Source organism: Neltuma alba, unplaced genomic scaffold (genome assembly GCF_004799145.2).
Source record: "Neltuma alba isolate B1F8T4 unplaced genomic scaffold, ASM479914v2 tig00010684_pilon, whole genome shotgun sequence".
Taxonomy (NCBI): Eukaryota; Viridiplantae; Streptophyta; class Magnoliopsida; order Fabales; family Fabaceae; genus Neltuma; species Neltuma alba.
The window spans coordinates 1,169,422-1,187,716 of NW_021635524.1; the positions used below are offsets into that span (position 1 = coordinate 1,169,422).

The 18,295-nt window shown below is 33.6% G+C and overlaps 1 protein-coding gene and 1 long non-coding RNA gene across 2 annotated transcripts; both read left to right on the forward strand.

Moving 5' to 3' along the window:
* Window positions 1–10,548: 10,548 nt before the first annotated feature.
* Window positions 10,549–12,821, forward strand: LOC114758289 (uncharacterized). Its single transcript, XR_003741772.1, has 3 exons — window positions 10,549–10,629; window positions 10,909–11,112; window positions 11,193–12,821. It is a non-coding gene; the product is annotated as an uncharacterized LOC114758289 (long non-coding RNA).
* A 2,654-nt stretch (window positions 12,822–15,475) lies between these two features.
* LOC114758281 (F-box protein At3g07870-like) lies at window positions 15,476–16,702 on the forward strand. The gene has a single exon (XM_028947312.1). It carries the CDS (start codon window positions 15,476–15,478, stop codon window positions 16,700–16,702), a length of 1,227 nt encoding a protein of 408 aa, XP_028803145.1.
* The last annotated feature ends 1,593 nt before the right edge of the window (window positions 16,703–18,295 follow it).

Sequence of the window (18,295 nt, forward strand, 5' to 3'; positions counted from 1 at the left end):
ACCACCACCATTACCATTATCATCATTATCACTTGCCATGTTAAGATCTCTAGAAGATCCTAGACCATGGGATTGAGTAATAAAATAAGTCACCTTTACCCTGTGGGTAACCCGACTGATTATTCCCTAAGACTAATCACAAACGCCAGTATTGCCTACATAGATCTTACTTAATACTTCTTGTCAACTTCAAAATTCTTAGCCTTTCCATATTCCCTTAGTCCTTTAGTTACCTTAGGCCACTTTCCCTTTATGGTGCCTCTTGAATCTTTAGACACTGGCTCACCTCTAGCACCTATTAGCTTATCATTGTGTCAATGCCAATCTACCTTGCCTTAGGACTCTGGCATCCTTATTGCCTCTTAGCAATTAAGAACAGTATCGGGAGCGGGCTTATATCATCATATTCTTGTTATCATTCACCATACTACAGTACCCTGTTAAGTTTTGAAGAGTCTCACGCATATGCCTTATAATACTTTCCCATTACTCTTGACCAGTTTTGCTCTCCTCAGGGTAAGATCCACTCCACGCTTGCCTCAGCTGCTTCCAGGTATCCTTGTTAAAGGATTTGTCCTTATGGAAAGATGTATTGCTCATACCAAAGCAACCTTCTATCCACTATTTCCAGTATCACTGATAGAGGATATATCATTGTCAACTCCATTCGGGCTATTCTCTGTAGTCTCTGCTGAGAATAGTTTGCTCTCACAAGAGTAGTATAAATTTTGTGGTGGAGGACCACATCCAATTTTGGAGAGGTACTTTATGGCTAGGACCTTCCTTGTCCTCAATTTCTGCCAAAATACACTCCTCAATGTCATATCCCTATCAAAACAAGCCTCTCCACTAAAATTGCTTAATTCTATAGGCAGTGACATTTATCAGTGGGGATTTGGCCTCTTGGGTTCCACATTGGCTTGGGTGTTGTGGTAGCACATCTTTAAACATTATCAAGCTTTAGTCATCATCAGGAACTTACTCATCTTGCATTACAATTCAGTTCCCAGTGCAACCTTTAACTATTACATTCTCATCTATCTTCATTCAACTTTATCCTCAAAAGAGATCTTGCCTTACACTATCCTTTCCAAATCCCTCTACCTCTTGAGTAATCATTCTAATGGTCAAATATTGATCATCATACCACTGATCACGTCTCATAGCTAGTATTTAATCACTTTGCTGTGTTGTATTTAGGTCAAGTACTTAACTCATCATCCATTCTTCACTCAATATCATCCAATCTCTATCCCTCTTGGTTTACCCTCCCTTAGTAATTTCTACTTCTTATTCAGGGATTTAAGAAAACCTCAAACATCTTAGCTTATTACCTTGCCTCTACCGAGATCACATCAATTACTCGAGGTTTAAGTTGTTACTCTGCTTCCCTACTAGGTATAAACTCCTACTTCTATTGGACCTACTATACTCTCAGCCATTTTATTAGGAGTCATGCAGTGAGGAGTCTTTGAAAATCAGACCCTCTCTAAGCATTCCCTCAATCATAAATTCTACTTTCTTTGTTCCGGTGAAAGTTCATTAATCACTTTTGGGAATTTCTCCAAACATTCTCTTATCATTAGCATTTCTTTTACTTCCCCTTCTATCTCTGCCTACACCAAAAGGTTACCATGTACCCTTGGCAATCCTATCTTAATATTTCATTGTTTAGGCCTCATTAGTAAAATTCAATTTCACCTCTAGGCAAAAGACAAGTTTCTTAGAAGGAAAGATTAAAGTTTTATTCTTTGTAGTCAAGGAGAACACTATTAAATAAAAATCAATTCAGGCCAATTTTCAAATCAATATCACATAACGGTATACATATCAAATCAAGGATAGCACAGCATTATATACATCGGACAATATAATTCAAACACACCAGAGGTTACCATTATAGTGCCAGTGGGAGTGAAGATACATAAATCATATGACAATGTATCACAATAAAGCCCAATTGCCCATTATAATCATATGATATAAACAAATGGCTAGCACCCGAATCAAACATTGCACCCCATGTAATTATTCATACTAATCATATCTCTAGTCATCTTGGGTGACTCATAAGCCTTCTCCTGTGTTAGGGCAATACTCCCTTACAAAGTGTTCGAGTTTTCCACAACGATGGCACAAATTTTGACTTGTTGTGCATTGCCGGTCTTTGTGATTTCTACCAGAAGTTTCATAAATTTGAGCCTATCTAAAAATGTCTGGTTCTCCTTAACGTATGCCATCTTGGACTATTACTAAAATTGAAATTTTTCTTCCTATTGCTATAGGAAGCTCCCTTGGTCATCATCCTTGCCTGAGGTCTATCAGCCCCGGACATTGTCCTGGCATAACCATAATGATTCTAACTACTCTCGATGATTCAACAAGCTTCTACTGCTTTATTGAGATTTTTAATTTGCCTCGGGGCTACCTTTTCTCTCAGTTATGGTCTTAGGCCCTTAATCATTTTCTCAGTGAACCACCGTTCATCATTCATATGTTGCAAATAGGTAGAGTACTGAGATAACTTAATGTATCTCGCGAAATACTCATCGAAAGGTTCATTCTCCGCTTGCTTTGCAGTGAGGGATTCAGCTTCCTTCTCATCCTGTCCTGATCTCAGGAAATACTTCTAGAAGAATTAATCCTTAAAAATTTCCCAAATGATCAAGGTCTCAGTAGCTTGAAGGACTATTTCTAAGTTCTTCTACCACTTATCAGCTTCTCCCTCTAACTTGTAGATTGCCATCTGTGCTTTGGTCTCAGATGAGCAATCCATTACTCTAAAGATTTTCTCTAGCTGAGTAATCCTGTCCTTAGCTATTTGCACATTTAATGTGCCCTCAAACGTTGGTGGATTATGCTTGTAAAAGCGTGTAATCCACTATTGTAAATTATCCAGTTCCCTTACAGGCCTTGCTTGCTCTACTATCAGTTCTTGGGTTAGGGTTGGACTTGTTAGGCTATCCCGACTGTTGCTGCTGCTATTGCAGCATCCCTTTCTTGTTTCTAATGAGCTTAGGTTGCTCATAACTCTTACATCATTTTCTGTTGTGTCTCTAATCGATTCATTATTATTTGAATCGGGTCAATAGGGGGCCTATTCTGTTCTTCCCCTGCTTGTACGTTACGTCTTGCCCTCACCATACTTGTTATTTCTTCTCAACTACAAAAGGAACAACATCATGATATAACCTTTAATTTTTATATATGACCCTTATACACATATAAAATAGAGCATGGTTTAACCAATCACAACCAGTCATATCAAAGGTCATATGGTTAATAAAACTATTTAAAACTATCCTAGAAAAGGAAAAGTAGAAATAACAAAGTCTTCCAAGACATCCAGCATCTGCTCAAAAGTATATCCATCCACTCTACCACAGATGGATGGTATGGATTCTTCCTAGACCCATGTATTTGGAAGAGGGGATAATGATGCCACACCCTATATGTCAATATCCAAGGTCTGGCTTTCCCTATTGACTGCCATATATAGAAGCCTGACCTGAAGAAAGAAATCAATGTAGACTATAGATTTTTATTCCTCTTGATATGCCTACCCAGATACTTGAATTCCTTAATTAAATCATCCATCGTATTAAACTCTTTGGGTACTGATATTGATTTCTTCTTTGGGGCAGTATTCTACTAGGGCCTAGCTCTCGTCATTATTCCCTGGTCTGAGTACTAGCCATGAATGTAGTGTCGACTGTGTATTTGGCATTGGCCATGTACTAGATCCTGTCTCATCGTCCTCTAGCTCTATTATTTGATTAGAGCCTATTCCAAATGAATATTCTCAGTCTCACTGGGGAATTGGTAATATCCTTGGGGGGGAGTAGGATCGTCAGGATCTTCTACTAGAGGGTGATACCAATTTGGGTACGGTTCCTTAGGCATCCTCTGGTTAACGGTTTTCACAGAGAAATCATTCTCACAACATGCCATACTTTTTAACTTTTGCTCTTTCCCCATAACATAGTAAACCAAATAAACAATATAATTCAAAACAACACAACACAACACAACATAATGTTATGCAGTACCACACAGTGTACTACTAGCTCAACATTCATCAAATAACAGTCAAAACCTTTATCCATAACAACTTAACACATAATTAGGGCACATTACACATTTGGCAGAACCTTTATTCACAACAACCTTAACTTATAACACATTCACCGCGTAATTAGAGCATATTACAACAAACTAGAACCTTTGCTTTGATGTCAAAATGTCGCACCTTATTTTTAAACCTCATTTTATCTCAATTGAAACTATTTTGGATCATTTTTTATAACCTTAAGTTAAAAAAATTTGAATCTTAAATTTTCTTAAATTTGAGTTACTATTTATTGTAACCCTTATAAAGACCAAACTTTAAAAATTCCTAACTAATTCTAAAAGAATCAAAATGAGATGATTCCAAGTTCTGTGGAAAGCTCTTGACATGCTCTTTAAAGGAAAAATACTCATTGGCATCAGAACTCATGCAACAATCCTAGATTTCGTTCAAAGTGATATAAAACTCCAGAACTCATATGGTTATTTTTCAATTTTTTAGAATTTATGGCTAACTTTGGAAGGGCATAACTTTTTCTACAAAACTCCAAATTTGATGAAATATCACTTTTTTAAAGCTAAAAATGTAATCTATAAGTTTGCCAAATTTCAGCTCAAGACTCATCCAATTGCATAAAATTTTACTGGCCAAATATCACCCTTAAAAAGTCAACTTTTATCCCTTTTGGTATGCCATTCTTGCTTTTTCCTTCCTTTTTCCTTCCATATGATCATTCCCATTTCATAACTCATGCTTGGACATGATTCTTTAATCAATGCCCATATGTAAAGAATCATTAATCATTAATACAGTATTCTATCATAGTTCACAATATACGTAACAATCCATGATAATTACAAAAACATATACATAAGGTTCAAATAACTTCTATATAATTCCATGACATAACTTCTTCATGGAAATACCATCTACTTGCTCTTGGTCACACCACTTGACGTTCCTATTGATTGTTTAAACATTTAGAGGAATGATATTTCATAGAAATCTCAGTAGCAGGAATTACAACAATAATGTCAAACATGCAAGGTAAGTTACATATAGATTCATGAATATTCTATGCCATGCAATTATCTTCATAATTAACTCAAACAACATGTTAATGCATGATGCTAAATAGATTCATGAATATTCTATGCCATGCAAATATCTTCACAATTCACTCATAAACAACATGTTAATGCATGATGCTAAAGCATGCAATGCAACCAACTAACATGTCATTTTCATCAATAATCTCAAACATAACATAGCACATATATTCAAGTAATCATATCATGTAACAACCAAGCAAGTTAACATTACGAATTGTAAATTCTATGCTACCTATTTTTAATGCATAGTTTTGTCCTCCTTGACTCCTTTGGGTTTCTTCTTGTTCTCTTGCATAATGCCTATCAATTCATGTATAAACACGCATCAAATTACCAATAATCCAAGTATAAACATTAATATTCAACCTTGAATTCAATTAAACCTCTTTTTCCTTGATTTTTGACATAATTATTTCCTCTTTGTTTTCATCAATCTCTTGAGTCATCCCTACACAATTTTTCATGAATAATCCAAATATCAAATTAGATTTAACAAAATCACACTCCTTCCCCTTTAATTCACTTTGGCCAAATAGGGCAGTATTACTTTCTAAAATTTTTATTTTTGATTCTAGTGATTTTAAACACTTTCTCTTGCTGTTTCCCTGCACAAAAATACCTTTTAAACTCACTGGAATCATCAAGTTACATTGAAACAAGCTCCTACCCCCAAGATATCATAGTGACCGAATAGGGGTTACATAAACCCTAATGTTGATTTCTTCCAAAATTTAATCTAAACATCAATTAAACATGTAATTATAAGTCTATATTCATGGTTTCTATCCTTCCCTAATGCTTCCTCAATCAGGTCGAATTATGATAGCATAACACCATGGGATTTGTCATGAAATTTCAATCAAAACAACCCTTAAATCCAACCAAAATCAAGTTTAGACATACCTTAATGGATCCTAACATGAAGCTTGATAATTTTCCTTAAATTTGGAGGGTATTAGGAGCTATTTAGAGTTGAGTTTTGATTTTGGCAGAATTTCTCCCTATTTTTCTCTATTTGGCCCAATTGTGCATGAAATGAGGGGATCTTTATATGCCAAATATCTGGCCTCCCACTACTTACTTGTGGACAAAATTGGCCAGCAAAAATGTCCATGTAGCTGCCACCAAATGCTCTAATTTTTTTGATTTTTTCAAGTGTCCCTTTGCTTGATTTTTCCCATTGATATTTTGACTTAATTTGGGCTTAAGGCTCCTTAATTGTTGGGCTACCATTTGCACAAAATTTTTGGGCCCTCTTAGCCTAATATGAAGTCTAAATCTGATTTAAAAATAATAAAAAAGTAGGGCCCACTCATAAATATCATTTTTTGACCAAAAATCATTATGTCGGTTATTATTTTCAAAAATAGTTCTGGGCCTCTAAAAATTTATTTCTCTTAATCAAAAACTCATTTCTAATATAGAAAAGCATTCTAGAAAGCTTGTAAATTGATCTTCACCTCTAACTATTTATTTTGAATTTTCTCCGAAATTGGGCTTTACCGATCAAATTTTAGTAATTAAATATTCTAAAATTAATTCTTTCACCTTTAGGGCCTGGAAATAATTTTATAAATTCCAATGAACCCTTAAATAATTTTTCTAAAATTTTTCTAAAATTATTGAGGCATTTATATATTTAAAATACTTGTTTCGGGCTTTTTTTTACTGTTTTTTCTGAAAAACCTCTATTTAGAGAAAATTCTGTAATAATTTATTTCTATGCCATTTCCACCTCTAGAGCATCAAATAGGATTCCAAAACCTCTAATTTATCTTTTTACTATTTTTTGGGAATTTTTAAAAAAATTTCTTTAATTTTCTATTTTGCCCTTCTTAGATCGATAATTTCAAAATATCAGTGTGGACAAAGGTCAGAGCTTAACTCAAAAGTTGTTATATCTTTAAGTCTACTTTACTATTTGACCCTCTACCTAATTTACTATGCATGTTCTCAGGGTTAAATTTGACGGGATGTGACATACAATACTTACCTTTCTATGCCTTTGGTTAATGAAGTTTCTTCAAGTAACAAGAAAAACAAGGGATGAGTGGCTCCAATAGAAAAAGAGTATGACTCTGACACCTGAGTGTTAATGATAATTAGACCCTACGATCAATAGTGCATAATGTTTTATCTTGTTTTTTTGTAGTAATGCTTTAGTCCCTGATCCAAAATTATGCTTCTAGCTCTTGAAAATAAATTTTAAAATCTACGTTCATTCTCTATCCACTAAAATATTCTCCGTAATCAAAACAAAGAAAAAAACATTTCAAGAGGAAAATTTAAAAAACACTAATAATAAAACCCCTTTTTACATTGTCTTATCTATACTGATTATTGCACCAATAATGTGATAAATAAGGCAATATGACATTTTGGTAAATAATGATATAATGTTTACACTGTTTATGCAAGCGTTTGATATAATATTTATTATTCAAAATGGAGATTTACCGAATCGATGCAAATGCAACTTATATACATTGGTTATGGAAAATAATTAGTGTTAATGATATGAACATTAGAAAACTAAAGGAAGAACCTATCTCTTTCATTTTCATTCTCCTGAAGCAACATGTTTGAACCTCAAAGGTCATCAAGTCTTGTCATCATCTATTTAAGCCTAGAACCCACCTATTCTTCTCCACCATTGTTTTCTTCCATCACCAGCAGATTTACAATGGTAAAGCGCCATAGAACACTACTTGTGCGTGATCCATTCCCTCCTCCTCCGCGTATGCCTCCCTGGTCAACTCCTCTTTTACCTCATTTGACCCTGTTTGATACTTAGCAAAGTAGTTGCCATTGAATGTGGCCTTAGCTGTATCATTGTCTACTTCTATTCCCTCAACAGCAAAGTCAACTCCCTATTCAATGATTGACAGTATGACATAAGCTGGACGACCCTTCCATCGCCTCCAAAGAAGAAGAAGAAGAAGAAGCCCCCTCCTCCTATCCCTCTTCTTAACAAGGAACAAGAGTAGTTTTTTCGTTTATAATATAGATACGTAATGTTTTTTATCCAACATTTTGTAATGACCTCCAGGCCTCCCGTCATAATATATATAAATGAATATTTTGTTTTTGATGATCTTTGTGCTTTTTTATTTTGTTAATTTTTTTCATTTTTCTTACATTTTTCTTCTAATAATATCAAATCCTAAAATTGGAAATGCATACTCATTTAAAGAACATATGAATTCGTACCGGTTTTCAGGGCTTCACTTGTTCAAAATTTACACTGATCAGCAACACCTATAATGTATTAAACAAAATTTACACCAATTTTTTGATCTACGATATAATATGTATAACAGTGCTAGGTTAAACAGTGTCAAAAGTTTCCCTATCTATATATAGGCTCTCACTCAATTTTATGCTCTAACAAAGCAATCTTTTTGGCACTCTCTCCTCTTGAGCTATTTTCATGGGATGACATGGAGTACTCGCATCGTCCCTTTTCATTGCCATTACTGGCCGTCTGTCTACGTTGTCATTGCCATCTTATTCTTGCCGCTAGTATGTTCATTATCACTATTTTAAGTCCCCTTTAAGCTACTTATAATAAGCCCTAATACCCATGTTCTTTTTGTGTGAGATATACATCGTCATCGTCGACATCGATGAGTTTTCATCGTTAATCACGTGATGTACTCCCTTAGTTTAAGTAACTCATTCGTTCACTCTTAAAGCTCTCCTTAAGCCCTAACATTGTTGTTTATGTGTTTATTGCTTGCCTCTTCTGATTAATATAATGTTATCTTGCTTTAAGTGGTTAGAAGCATGGTTTTATGAAGCTAGACATAGTCTGTAGTTCGACTACATAGTTTGGAGTTCGATTGGTTTTGTTGTTTATTATTGGATACTTCTTTATGTGTTAATCTAGAATATTAGCTAGTTGTTAACTTGCATTATATTTTGTTTTTTACAATTTTTTTTTGTTTGGTTGTTTTATCCCCAGCTTGAGAGGGCTTAGGTGATTTTTACAAGTATTGAAAGTATATAAATTAAAATTTATACACCAAGTCTACTTGTAGTAAAGGTCTAATTCCTTTTGTGAGCATAAACAAAGTTGAAATGTTGCTGCCCTTGGACTGGGTGCTAGGTTTACTAATCTTAGGTATTTAGATTTTTGTGGGCTCAAACTGAACCACGCAGATATCCCTAACCTATTTGTTGGGGCTATAAGCAAAAAGATTTTTGTCTAAAGAAACTAATTACATAATAAACTTAATTTTTGTATTTCCAATAAGTTACATTTTGTACTACAACAAAATGTACTTTTTACCTCCCTCATTCATGTCTGTTTTGAAAAAAAGAAGAGAAAAGTTATTTTTCTTATCTGTTTCTTAAAATGGAGTAGAAAATGTAAAGTATTCTCGTCTGTTTTTTTTTTTTAATAACCGGACAAGAATCCAGAGTATTCTCTTCTGTATTCAGAAACTCCTGTTTGCAGAAACAGAAGAGAATATCAGGGACATTCTCGTCTATTTATTCACGATAGACGAGAATATCCTCTGAAGTTTTTATAACTTATTTTTTTAAGCTTTATTTTTGCCCTACTGCGCAACTTCTCCACTTGCCCGTCGCTCTCTGCCACTGCGCCGCAGGACCTCTTTCCCATGGACCGCGCACACTCAGCGACCTCTCTCCGTCAGCGTGCAAACACACATAGGTGATGAAGATTAAAGAGATCAAGGTGTCGATGGTTCTGGTTTGGCTGAATGGGTTTGTGAGGTTGATGGGAGATCAAGTCAAGGGTTTTTGGTCCATTGTGACTGACTGATTCTATGAGCTACTCCTTCATCCTTTGGTCGATGATTATAGTGGTGAAAGGCAGAGGGAGATGATGATTTTGGAAGATGGAGTCGCGATTGTGGATTGATGGAGGAGGGAATGAAGTCGGAGACGCTCTTCTCTGTTTTGGCCGAACTGTTGATTGAAGAAGAGCTAGAGAAACTTTCGCAATCATGCCCTAATGGTCAAACGAAGGTACAATTTATTTCTTTTTCTTTTCACTCTGGAAGAATTTTGTGATTGTGTGGTTTATTTGAATTTCATCTTCGAATCATTGCAGGCAATTTTTAAGCCTCTAAAACCAATTCCTGTTAAAGTAATTCTAATCAGCATCAAAGATCTCTGTTCCTTGTTGCAATTTATTGCTTTCAGTCCTTTTCTAATTTCTAATTACCTAAATTCAAGTGCCAATTCGGTATGAAAGTGCTGATTGGTCTTAGTACTGCCATCTTGTAAAGGATGGTGCTCCTAGTGCTAATGCAACAAAATGCAATATTATATTTTGTGCTGTAGATTTTCTGTCTCTTTTTAAGCTTAATCACTAATACATTAACTGATTTGTTCGTCGATGGTGGCACATATGGTCATAGCTCTCATAAACCGAAGTACACGATTGAATTCCATCCAGAAGATTCTCCTTTTCATCCTGTAAGCTTGAATAAATTCGTATTCATTTGCTATTGCCTTTCTATGGGTGATTCATCCCTTGTTCATTTTATGATGCTTTTTTCTATGTGAAAACTGTTATTGAATGTGATCTTCTGTTAGATGTTTATTTACATTTTCATATCCTTTCCAATTGCTTGTGTTTTAATTTTGTTATTCTTTTTAAATTGAAGAGAAATCATAACTTTGAGCCTGACCCGCTAACCCATGTCCAAAATCTTTCCGCTCTTTCCTAAAGTGTTGGTGATGATTTATTAATAGGATAATGACTAGAAATCTATAGTCACGCCGGATAAAAATGGACAGAAATTTATATGCTTCTTGCCTAAGGTGGAAAAGGAAAAAAGTGGAAGGCCAGTTATCCAGCACAATATTAGCAGCATGATTGTTGAATATGAGAAAAGGGTTCAATTAAAGAGACCTGATGTTTTGTTGGAAGTATTAAAGGATCGATGCTTTATCAGAGTTAGTATATATCTAAACCTTTTCTATTATATGATATCTATTTTAAATCATTTCCTCACATTAATAATATGTTTGTGCAGCAAGAGGGTTAGTGGTCATTTGAATTTTGCTATCAAAAGAAGTTGCGGCAACATGTGGAGGATGTTAAGATAAGCTTTATTCCTTCATTCTATTTATATTAACTAATCAATTCTTTTCCTCCTGACTAGCCGTAGGGGACAATGAATTTGTGACAGGAATTAAATAAATAAACAAGTGTAAATTAATTCAATCACAGTTGCATGAGAACTTAGTTTTTAAGAGTTATTTTATTAACTAGTTAGATCAGATCAATACAATGGAATTATATTTTTTAGCTTAACATTCACTAAACAGATTCAATCATATTACTTGCGGTGATTCTTGAGAGTAGAAGCTTGCTATTCATACCAACCAAGCCTGTTATTATATCAATTTTCCTACAAGACGTTAACATCTGTTCACGATGTTCTTTTAGCAGTATGCATTTGTATTGTCATCAACTTTCTTTTAAGGTACCCTGGTTCATATATAGTTTTCAAATTCTGTAGCTCTTCAATTTGCCAACTTTAATTCTGAGCTCACTTGTCACTAGATTTGGGTACTTCCTGTTCTGCAGATAGCTTCAATAACCTGTGTGCTTAATCCTTGGATAATAGCCGTAATCTTATGCTGTCTGGTGAAATATCTAGATTTGAACTGAAATTGGTCATTTATGCTATTATTGTAAACTCCTGTGCCTTGATCTTGCTGAAAACTTTTGAGTTGCTTGTAGACGCTGATTCTACTGTCAAAGTATTGATTTTGAGCTATTGTGTTTGCTGTCACAAGTGTGAAATTTTTGAGATTTGAGTTACCTAATCATTTAAATCTAATTATGTTATCGTTTCTCATTTTGTCTGCCATAAAACTGCATGACTAGTCGTTCATTGAAGGGTTAAAGCACCTCGAATCATTAATTGTCATGTTGTTTTGTTAGATCACATACGGGCACCATCTTTAGAAAAAAGAAGATAAAGTTTCCTCCATTCTCTTCTAGTTGATTGAGTGTCATCTTAAATCTATGCAGACTTGTTTTCAAGTATAACTTGCTGGAATTTGTTTGTAACTTTTCAGATTTGAATCCAAACCCTTTTTCTTGAAAAATTTCATGATTTTTTTTGGCAAAAGCTTTTGATTTGTTGCTGGAAGTAAGTGCTACTTGGACATTGATTGAAATTTTTTGAACAAGGCTTGATACTTGCAAAGCACGCACAAGTAACAAGGCACTATAATTTTGAAGTATGTCTTGTTCATTTCATTATTAATTCATTTGAACCATTCTGATGCAATGCAAAAAGGTAATTAAGGATTGATGTCGGATTATTTTTGTTTTGTGCAGATGAAGTTACAAAACTTGACAAGGTCGTCTCAAAGAAAGAGCATAGTGAAGCTATTGGTTTAGTCTTTAGTTGAATGTATTGATTTCTTATGTATTTCTCCTATTTGTATGAACACCTTCTGTTTGACGATTATCTAGATTAGCACCTAGAGCTGGTAGGTTGCTACACATTTTTCTTTCAAGGGTTCCAAAGTGTTATTGTCAGGATAGAAGAGCATCTAATTGGATTTCATATGAATGACCCAATTGGAGTTTTGACAATTGTGATAGTTTTGACAATTATGAATTCAGTGTAATTATTTTTGATTAATTTCTTTAGATATGTTAATATTAAAATATTTTTTATGTAATAATAAGTAGAGGGTAATTTTTTGGATTGGAATAACTTCTAATCCAAAAAAAAGCCTTTTTTTTTTTTAAAAAAAAACAAATATCACTTGTCATGTTTGTTTTTGGCAAAAACACACATGAAAAGTAGAATTTTTTTACTTCTGTTTTTGAAAAACAAACGAGAAAATTGTTATGAATAGACATGAAAAGTGGGATTTTTTATGTCTGTTTAAGACAGAAGTAACATATAGGGTATTTATTATGTCTCTTCTTTCTATGTTTCTCCCAAAATAGAAGTGAAAAGTCCTATAGAACAAAGGTAAAAAGTCTCTACTATATGATGGTTGATTATGACCAAGTAGGGTGGGTTTTGATTGCAAAGGAAACCAAGACCTATAGTTTGGTTTCTTTGGTGAGAAAAACCTATATCACTTGGTCATAATTAATTACCAATTCAAAATCAAGTCTATTGTAATTATTTTAGTAAATAAGAGTGACTCTTGTTGTAATCTCGAACAATACATTGGGAACATTTGTATATTCTATTTTAATGCTGGTGATCAAAACACCTATTTATTATTGAATAATAGCGCCTAACCTAAGACTTGTGATATTTGACTTCATCAACATTTGCAAAATAAACTAGCCTTCAGCTGCAAGCAAACATCAAGTGAAGATACATCCACAAAATCTAATACTTAAAAATCATTTAACCACTTAAGGTTGCAAAATAGAGAAACCAAACAAAAAAAAAACCTAGAAAAGATAAATGTCATAAGAACAACTAGCCAGTATAAGAAAAATAATTAATTAAAAAAATAGGTTTACTTCTTAAACTTGTCATAACAAATATAACCAATTTAAGTAGATTTTTTTTAATAAAATTTCCCAACATTACACAGGCTAGAAGAACATTCAGTTTTAAAAGTAATATTTTTTATACCAGTTTTACAAGTTTCGCAACTGGTGTAAAAAAAATTAAAAAAACATAATACTATTGGAACGAGATGACCGTGTCCATGTCTCCATTTATTATCTCTACTTAGCTTTTTCTCTACTTTCCTCTATTTATTATCTCTACCGTTGGATTAACATCTAATGGTTGAGATTTAATACACTATAGTAGTATTAGTATAATGCTAAACAATAAAAAATACATATAAATAAATTTAATCTATGTTTATAAAAAAATATAATCTATATATAAATAAATATTATCATAATCATGATAAAAATAAAAGAATTATAAAATGTTTTAATAAAAATCTACCGACTATGTATACATATTAATTTCTAATTGCTTATATAGATTTTTATTGTTTAATTAATATTATAATAATACTATTACAGTGTATTAAATCTCAAAAATTGGATGTTGATTTAATTGGCAGAGATAGTAAATGGAGGGAGGTCGAGAGGAAGTTAAATGGAGATATTATTCTTCCACTTTAAACACCCCTAGTTGTAAAATTGGGATATATATATATATATATATATATATATATCATATAGTTATAGATCACGCATATGGATCTAAGCATTGACAGGATTAATCTCATATTGTTAATATATACTCATTCACTTCTTAATATAAGACATATTTAACTAATTTAATTAAATTAAGAAAGTTAGGTAAATTAGTTAAATATAAAAAATATGATACTCCTCCGGTCCTTAATATAGGACCCAATTCTTAAGTTGGTTTTGGTTCTAAATATAGGACCCATTTCTCATATTTATTAATTTTCTCTAAATTACTCCTATGGATACTCCCTCAACCATAATCAAGTAGAAGAAAGAGATGGGGTATTAAGAAAGATGATTGTGATATTTTAGGAAAAATGTGTCACTTTTCTTATAATTAACTAACTTACATAATTTCCTTAATCTAATCAAATTAGTTAAATGGGTCTTATATTAAGGACCGGAGGAGTATATTTTTTTTAAAACACCATAATCATCTTTCTAAATATCATCTATCCCTCACTTACTTGATTATAGAGAATATCTATAGAGGTAATTTAGAAAAAAATAATAAATAGGTCTTATATTTAGGACCAAAATTAACTTAATAATTAGGTCCTGGAGGAGTAACTAATAATGTATCATTTTTTATATTTGCAATTATAAAAGTGTTGTTATTGATGAAGATTTGAATTTAGAATTGTAAGTTACAAAACATAAGAATCGCTTAAAAACTAAAGATAAAAATCATGGCATGTCTATATATATATATATATATATATTTTTTTTTTTTTTTTGGGACTGACATGGCATATCTATATGAAGTTATAAAAGCCGTAGACTCAAAATCGCTGTCAGAATTTAAAAAATATCATTAACTTTGCAGTTTTCCACCGTATGCGTTTTCAAACGTGACGAACTTTCCCCCTCACTTTCCTGAAATACGAAAAAGCAGAGTGCAAAAGCAAGTCCAAATTCAATGGCACAAAGAACCCCAACAAACAAAAAAAAAAAGCAAATCCAATTTCCCTTCCACAAAATCCGATACTCGATTCGTAGTTTGTCTTAGTCAAAGAAATTTCTTCCTTGTTTCCATCCCTATTTTGATTCCCTCAATAAAATTATCCCTTCCTCCTTCCAAATCTCCATTGCTTTCTCCAACCCTCATCCATGGATTTGGACTCTGCAGAACAGAGCAGAATCAAGAGACCCAAGCTTGAACATCGCGCACCACCACTCGATTTTCTCACGAGACTCCCTCGTGAACTCGTTTTAGAGATATTTTCAAAGCTACCCGTTTCGTCTTTGCTCAATGTCATGTACGTTTGCCGATCATGGCGATCCTTAGCACAGGACCCTTCGATTGCTCCTCACCTCTCTGGCATCACCAAGAACAATCAGTGCTTAATCTTCCACTGCGACACTCCGATTCGAAGTCAAGTTTGCTTGGCAGACTTCATTTCTTCTCCAGGTAACATCCAAAAGGTCACTAATCTCCTTCCAATTTTCACTTCTTCGATGCCTGAGTTTGATGTGGTAGCGTCATGGGATGGCGTATTGTGCTTGTTCGATTCCTTGTTCGGTGACAAACTCTATCTGTATAACCCTTTCACTAATTTCTTTAAACAATTTCCTCAACCCGTGAAACACCCAAATCAAGAGTCCGTGATTGGATTCGGCTTCGTTCAGAAAACGCAGGAATTCAAAGTTGTTCAAGTCATAAGCATAAACCCCTTCAAAGATTATCCTAGAGAAACTGCACCACCATGTTCGAGGACCCTGATTTTAAGTCTGGGAAGCTCAAAGTGGAGAGATATAGGTGAAGTAGAGTATCATTTTGTTCAATGTACATCACAGATTCTTGTTAATGGAAGACTCCATTGGGTTACTCAGCCACGGAAACGAGGAAGGAATCGTTGGAGTGCTCTTGTTTCATTTGATCTCACAAACGAGGTATACGAACACGTTCCAATTCCATATAGTGAAACCTTAAAGAAATATGAATTCCATTTGCTTGTGATAAAGGGTTGTCTTTCTGCGGCATTTTACTGCAGAAGAGGAAGATTAGAGATATGGGTAATGAAAAATTATGGGGTAAAGGAATCTTGGATCAAGGAATTCAGCATTCGAAATCATGTTCCTAAGGGGTTAAAAGAGAATTATGAATTGGATTTTTGGGGTGTGAAATTCTTGAAGACTGTATCAAGAGCTAAAAGTGTTAGAGCTGTGTGTGTTCTTGACAATGGCGAAATTTTGTTGGAGTTTAAAGGCAAGGCTTTGGCTACTTATGATCCCACTAAGAGAAAATTCAAGGATTTACAAATCCAGGGGATACCAAATTGGTTTCAAGTGATTCATGCAGGTAGCTTCAATTGGATTCATGCACTCCCTTCATAACAATGGACATTACAATATGCATGATGAATCTTAAATTTTAGGGTATTTTGCTATTTTTCAATTTTGTTGTGCTGATTCTGGGAATGGACTTTGTGTCGATTTTTGTATACCTCTTGGTAGGAGCTAAGCTCTTGTAACTTATTTATTTTTGTTCCTGTATTTTCATTGAAATTTCTCGTACTTTCCCTTCCCCTTCTTATTCCACCTGATGCCTATGAGTCCTTTTTTTTTTTTTTAAATAAAGTTAGCAAAAATGTCCATAGAGTTTTATTCAAGTTACACTCAGCACCATAAACTTTGGAGAAGTCCAAAAATACTGATAAATTTACCTAATAGCGGTAGGGCCATACTAATATTATAGAAGTACAAAAATACCCAATTAAAAAGAAAAATATATAAAAATACTTATAAACTTTTAACTAAAGTGCGATAGAGGCCACATGTTCTTTTGCAGGTGCAAAGGTATCTATGATTGTGCAAATAAATTTTTTCTGTCTTGAAAAAACAAAGGGAAACTGATCATAAAATACCGTCTGAATTTTCAAATAAGCAAAATGACAAAGAAGGTATCAGGTACCAATCTGGGATTTTGATTTTTGGCCTAATGACCGAATTGCCCTGATGAGTGAGGTAAAAAGGAGCTGAAAGTGAGAAGAAAACAAGTAGAGAAAGACGTTGATGAAACACGAAAAGAAGGAAAGAAGAATATTGGAAATGCTATTATCTTACTCCTCCGCATCACTATTCTGTAGACATTGTTGATTTGGTGGGTTTTGGTTGTGGGAAAGAGGATTTGTAGTAAGAGAGAGAGTAAACCTGTGGGATTACGTGAGTGAGTAGAAGTTGATGGCGGGATTTGGATTATTTATTTTTGTGGCTGCTTCATGGTGAAATAGGAACAGGATTATTGCATTTGAGGGTTTATATTCAGTATTTAGTGAATGATGAAGCAAAAATCAGAAAATGGTGGCAAGTAATTACGTAATGTAACTGCTGTCATATGCCTGTTGGTTTTTGATAAATACCATTACGTGAATGGTAGATTTTATTATACATGTAGTTAATTATGAAAGTTAATAGTTCAATGTTTATTGTGATGTACTTCAGGTGCATGTTTACTAAATGATTTATTTATGCTTACAAGTTGCCCTTCTGGTGAAAACAGGTTTACAAAACCCATTGAAGAAGTGATCATTTTCACTATAAAAATTGTAAATCCCATTATATGTTTTGTAAAATTCAGCGTGAAATTTTATTAGTGGTCAAAAACAAGTTACTCATCCCCTAAAAATATGTTGCAAAACCTATTAACAACACGGTCACTTTTACTACAAAAGTTGTAAATCCCAGTATATGTTTTGTAAAATTCAGTGTGAAATTTTATTGGTTTTTAGAAACAAGTTGCCTATCCCCTAAAAACAGGTTGCAAAAGCTATTTAAGAAGTGGTCATTTTTACTATAAAAGTTGTAAATCTCACTGTATGTTTTGTAAAATTCAGCGTGAAATTTTATTGATTTTTAGAAACAAATTGCCTATGCCCTGAAAAGAGGTTGCAAAACCCACTTAAGAAGTGGTCATTTTCACTATGAAAG

Bases quoted from the DNA above. Each gene is read 5' to 3' on its own strand.
- LOC114758281 (XM_028947312.1), top strand. From the start codon at position 15,476: ATGGATTTGGACTCTGCAGAACAGAGCAGAATCAAGAGACCCAAGCTT.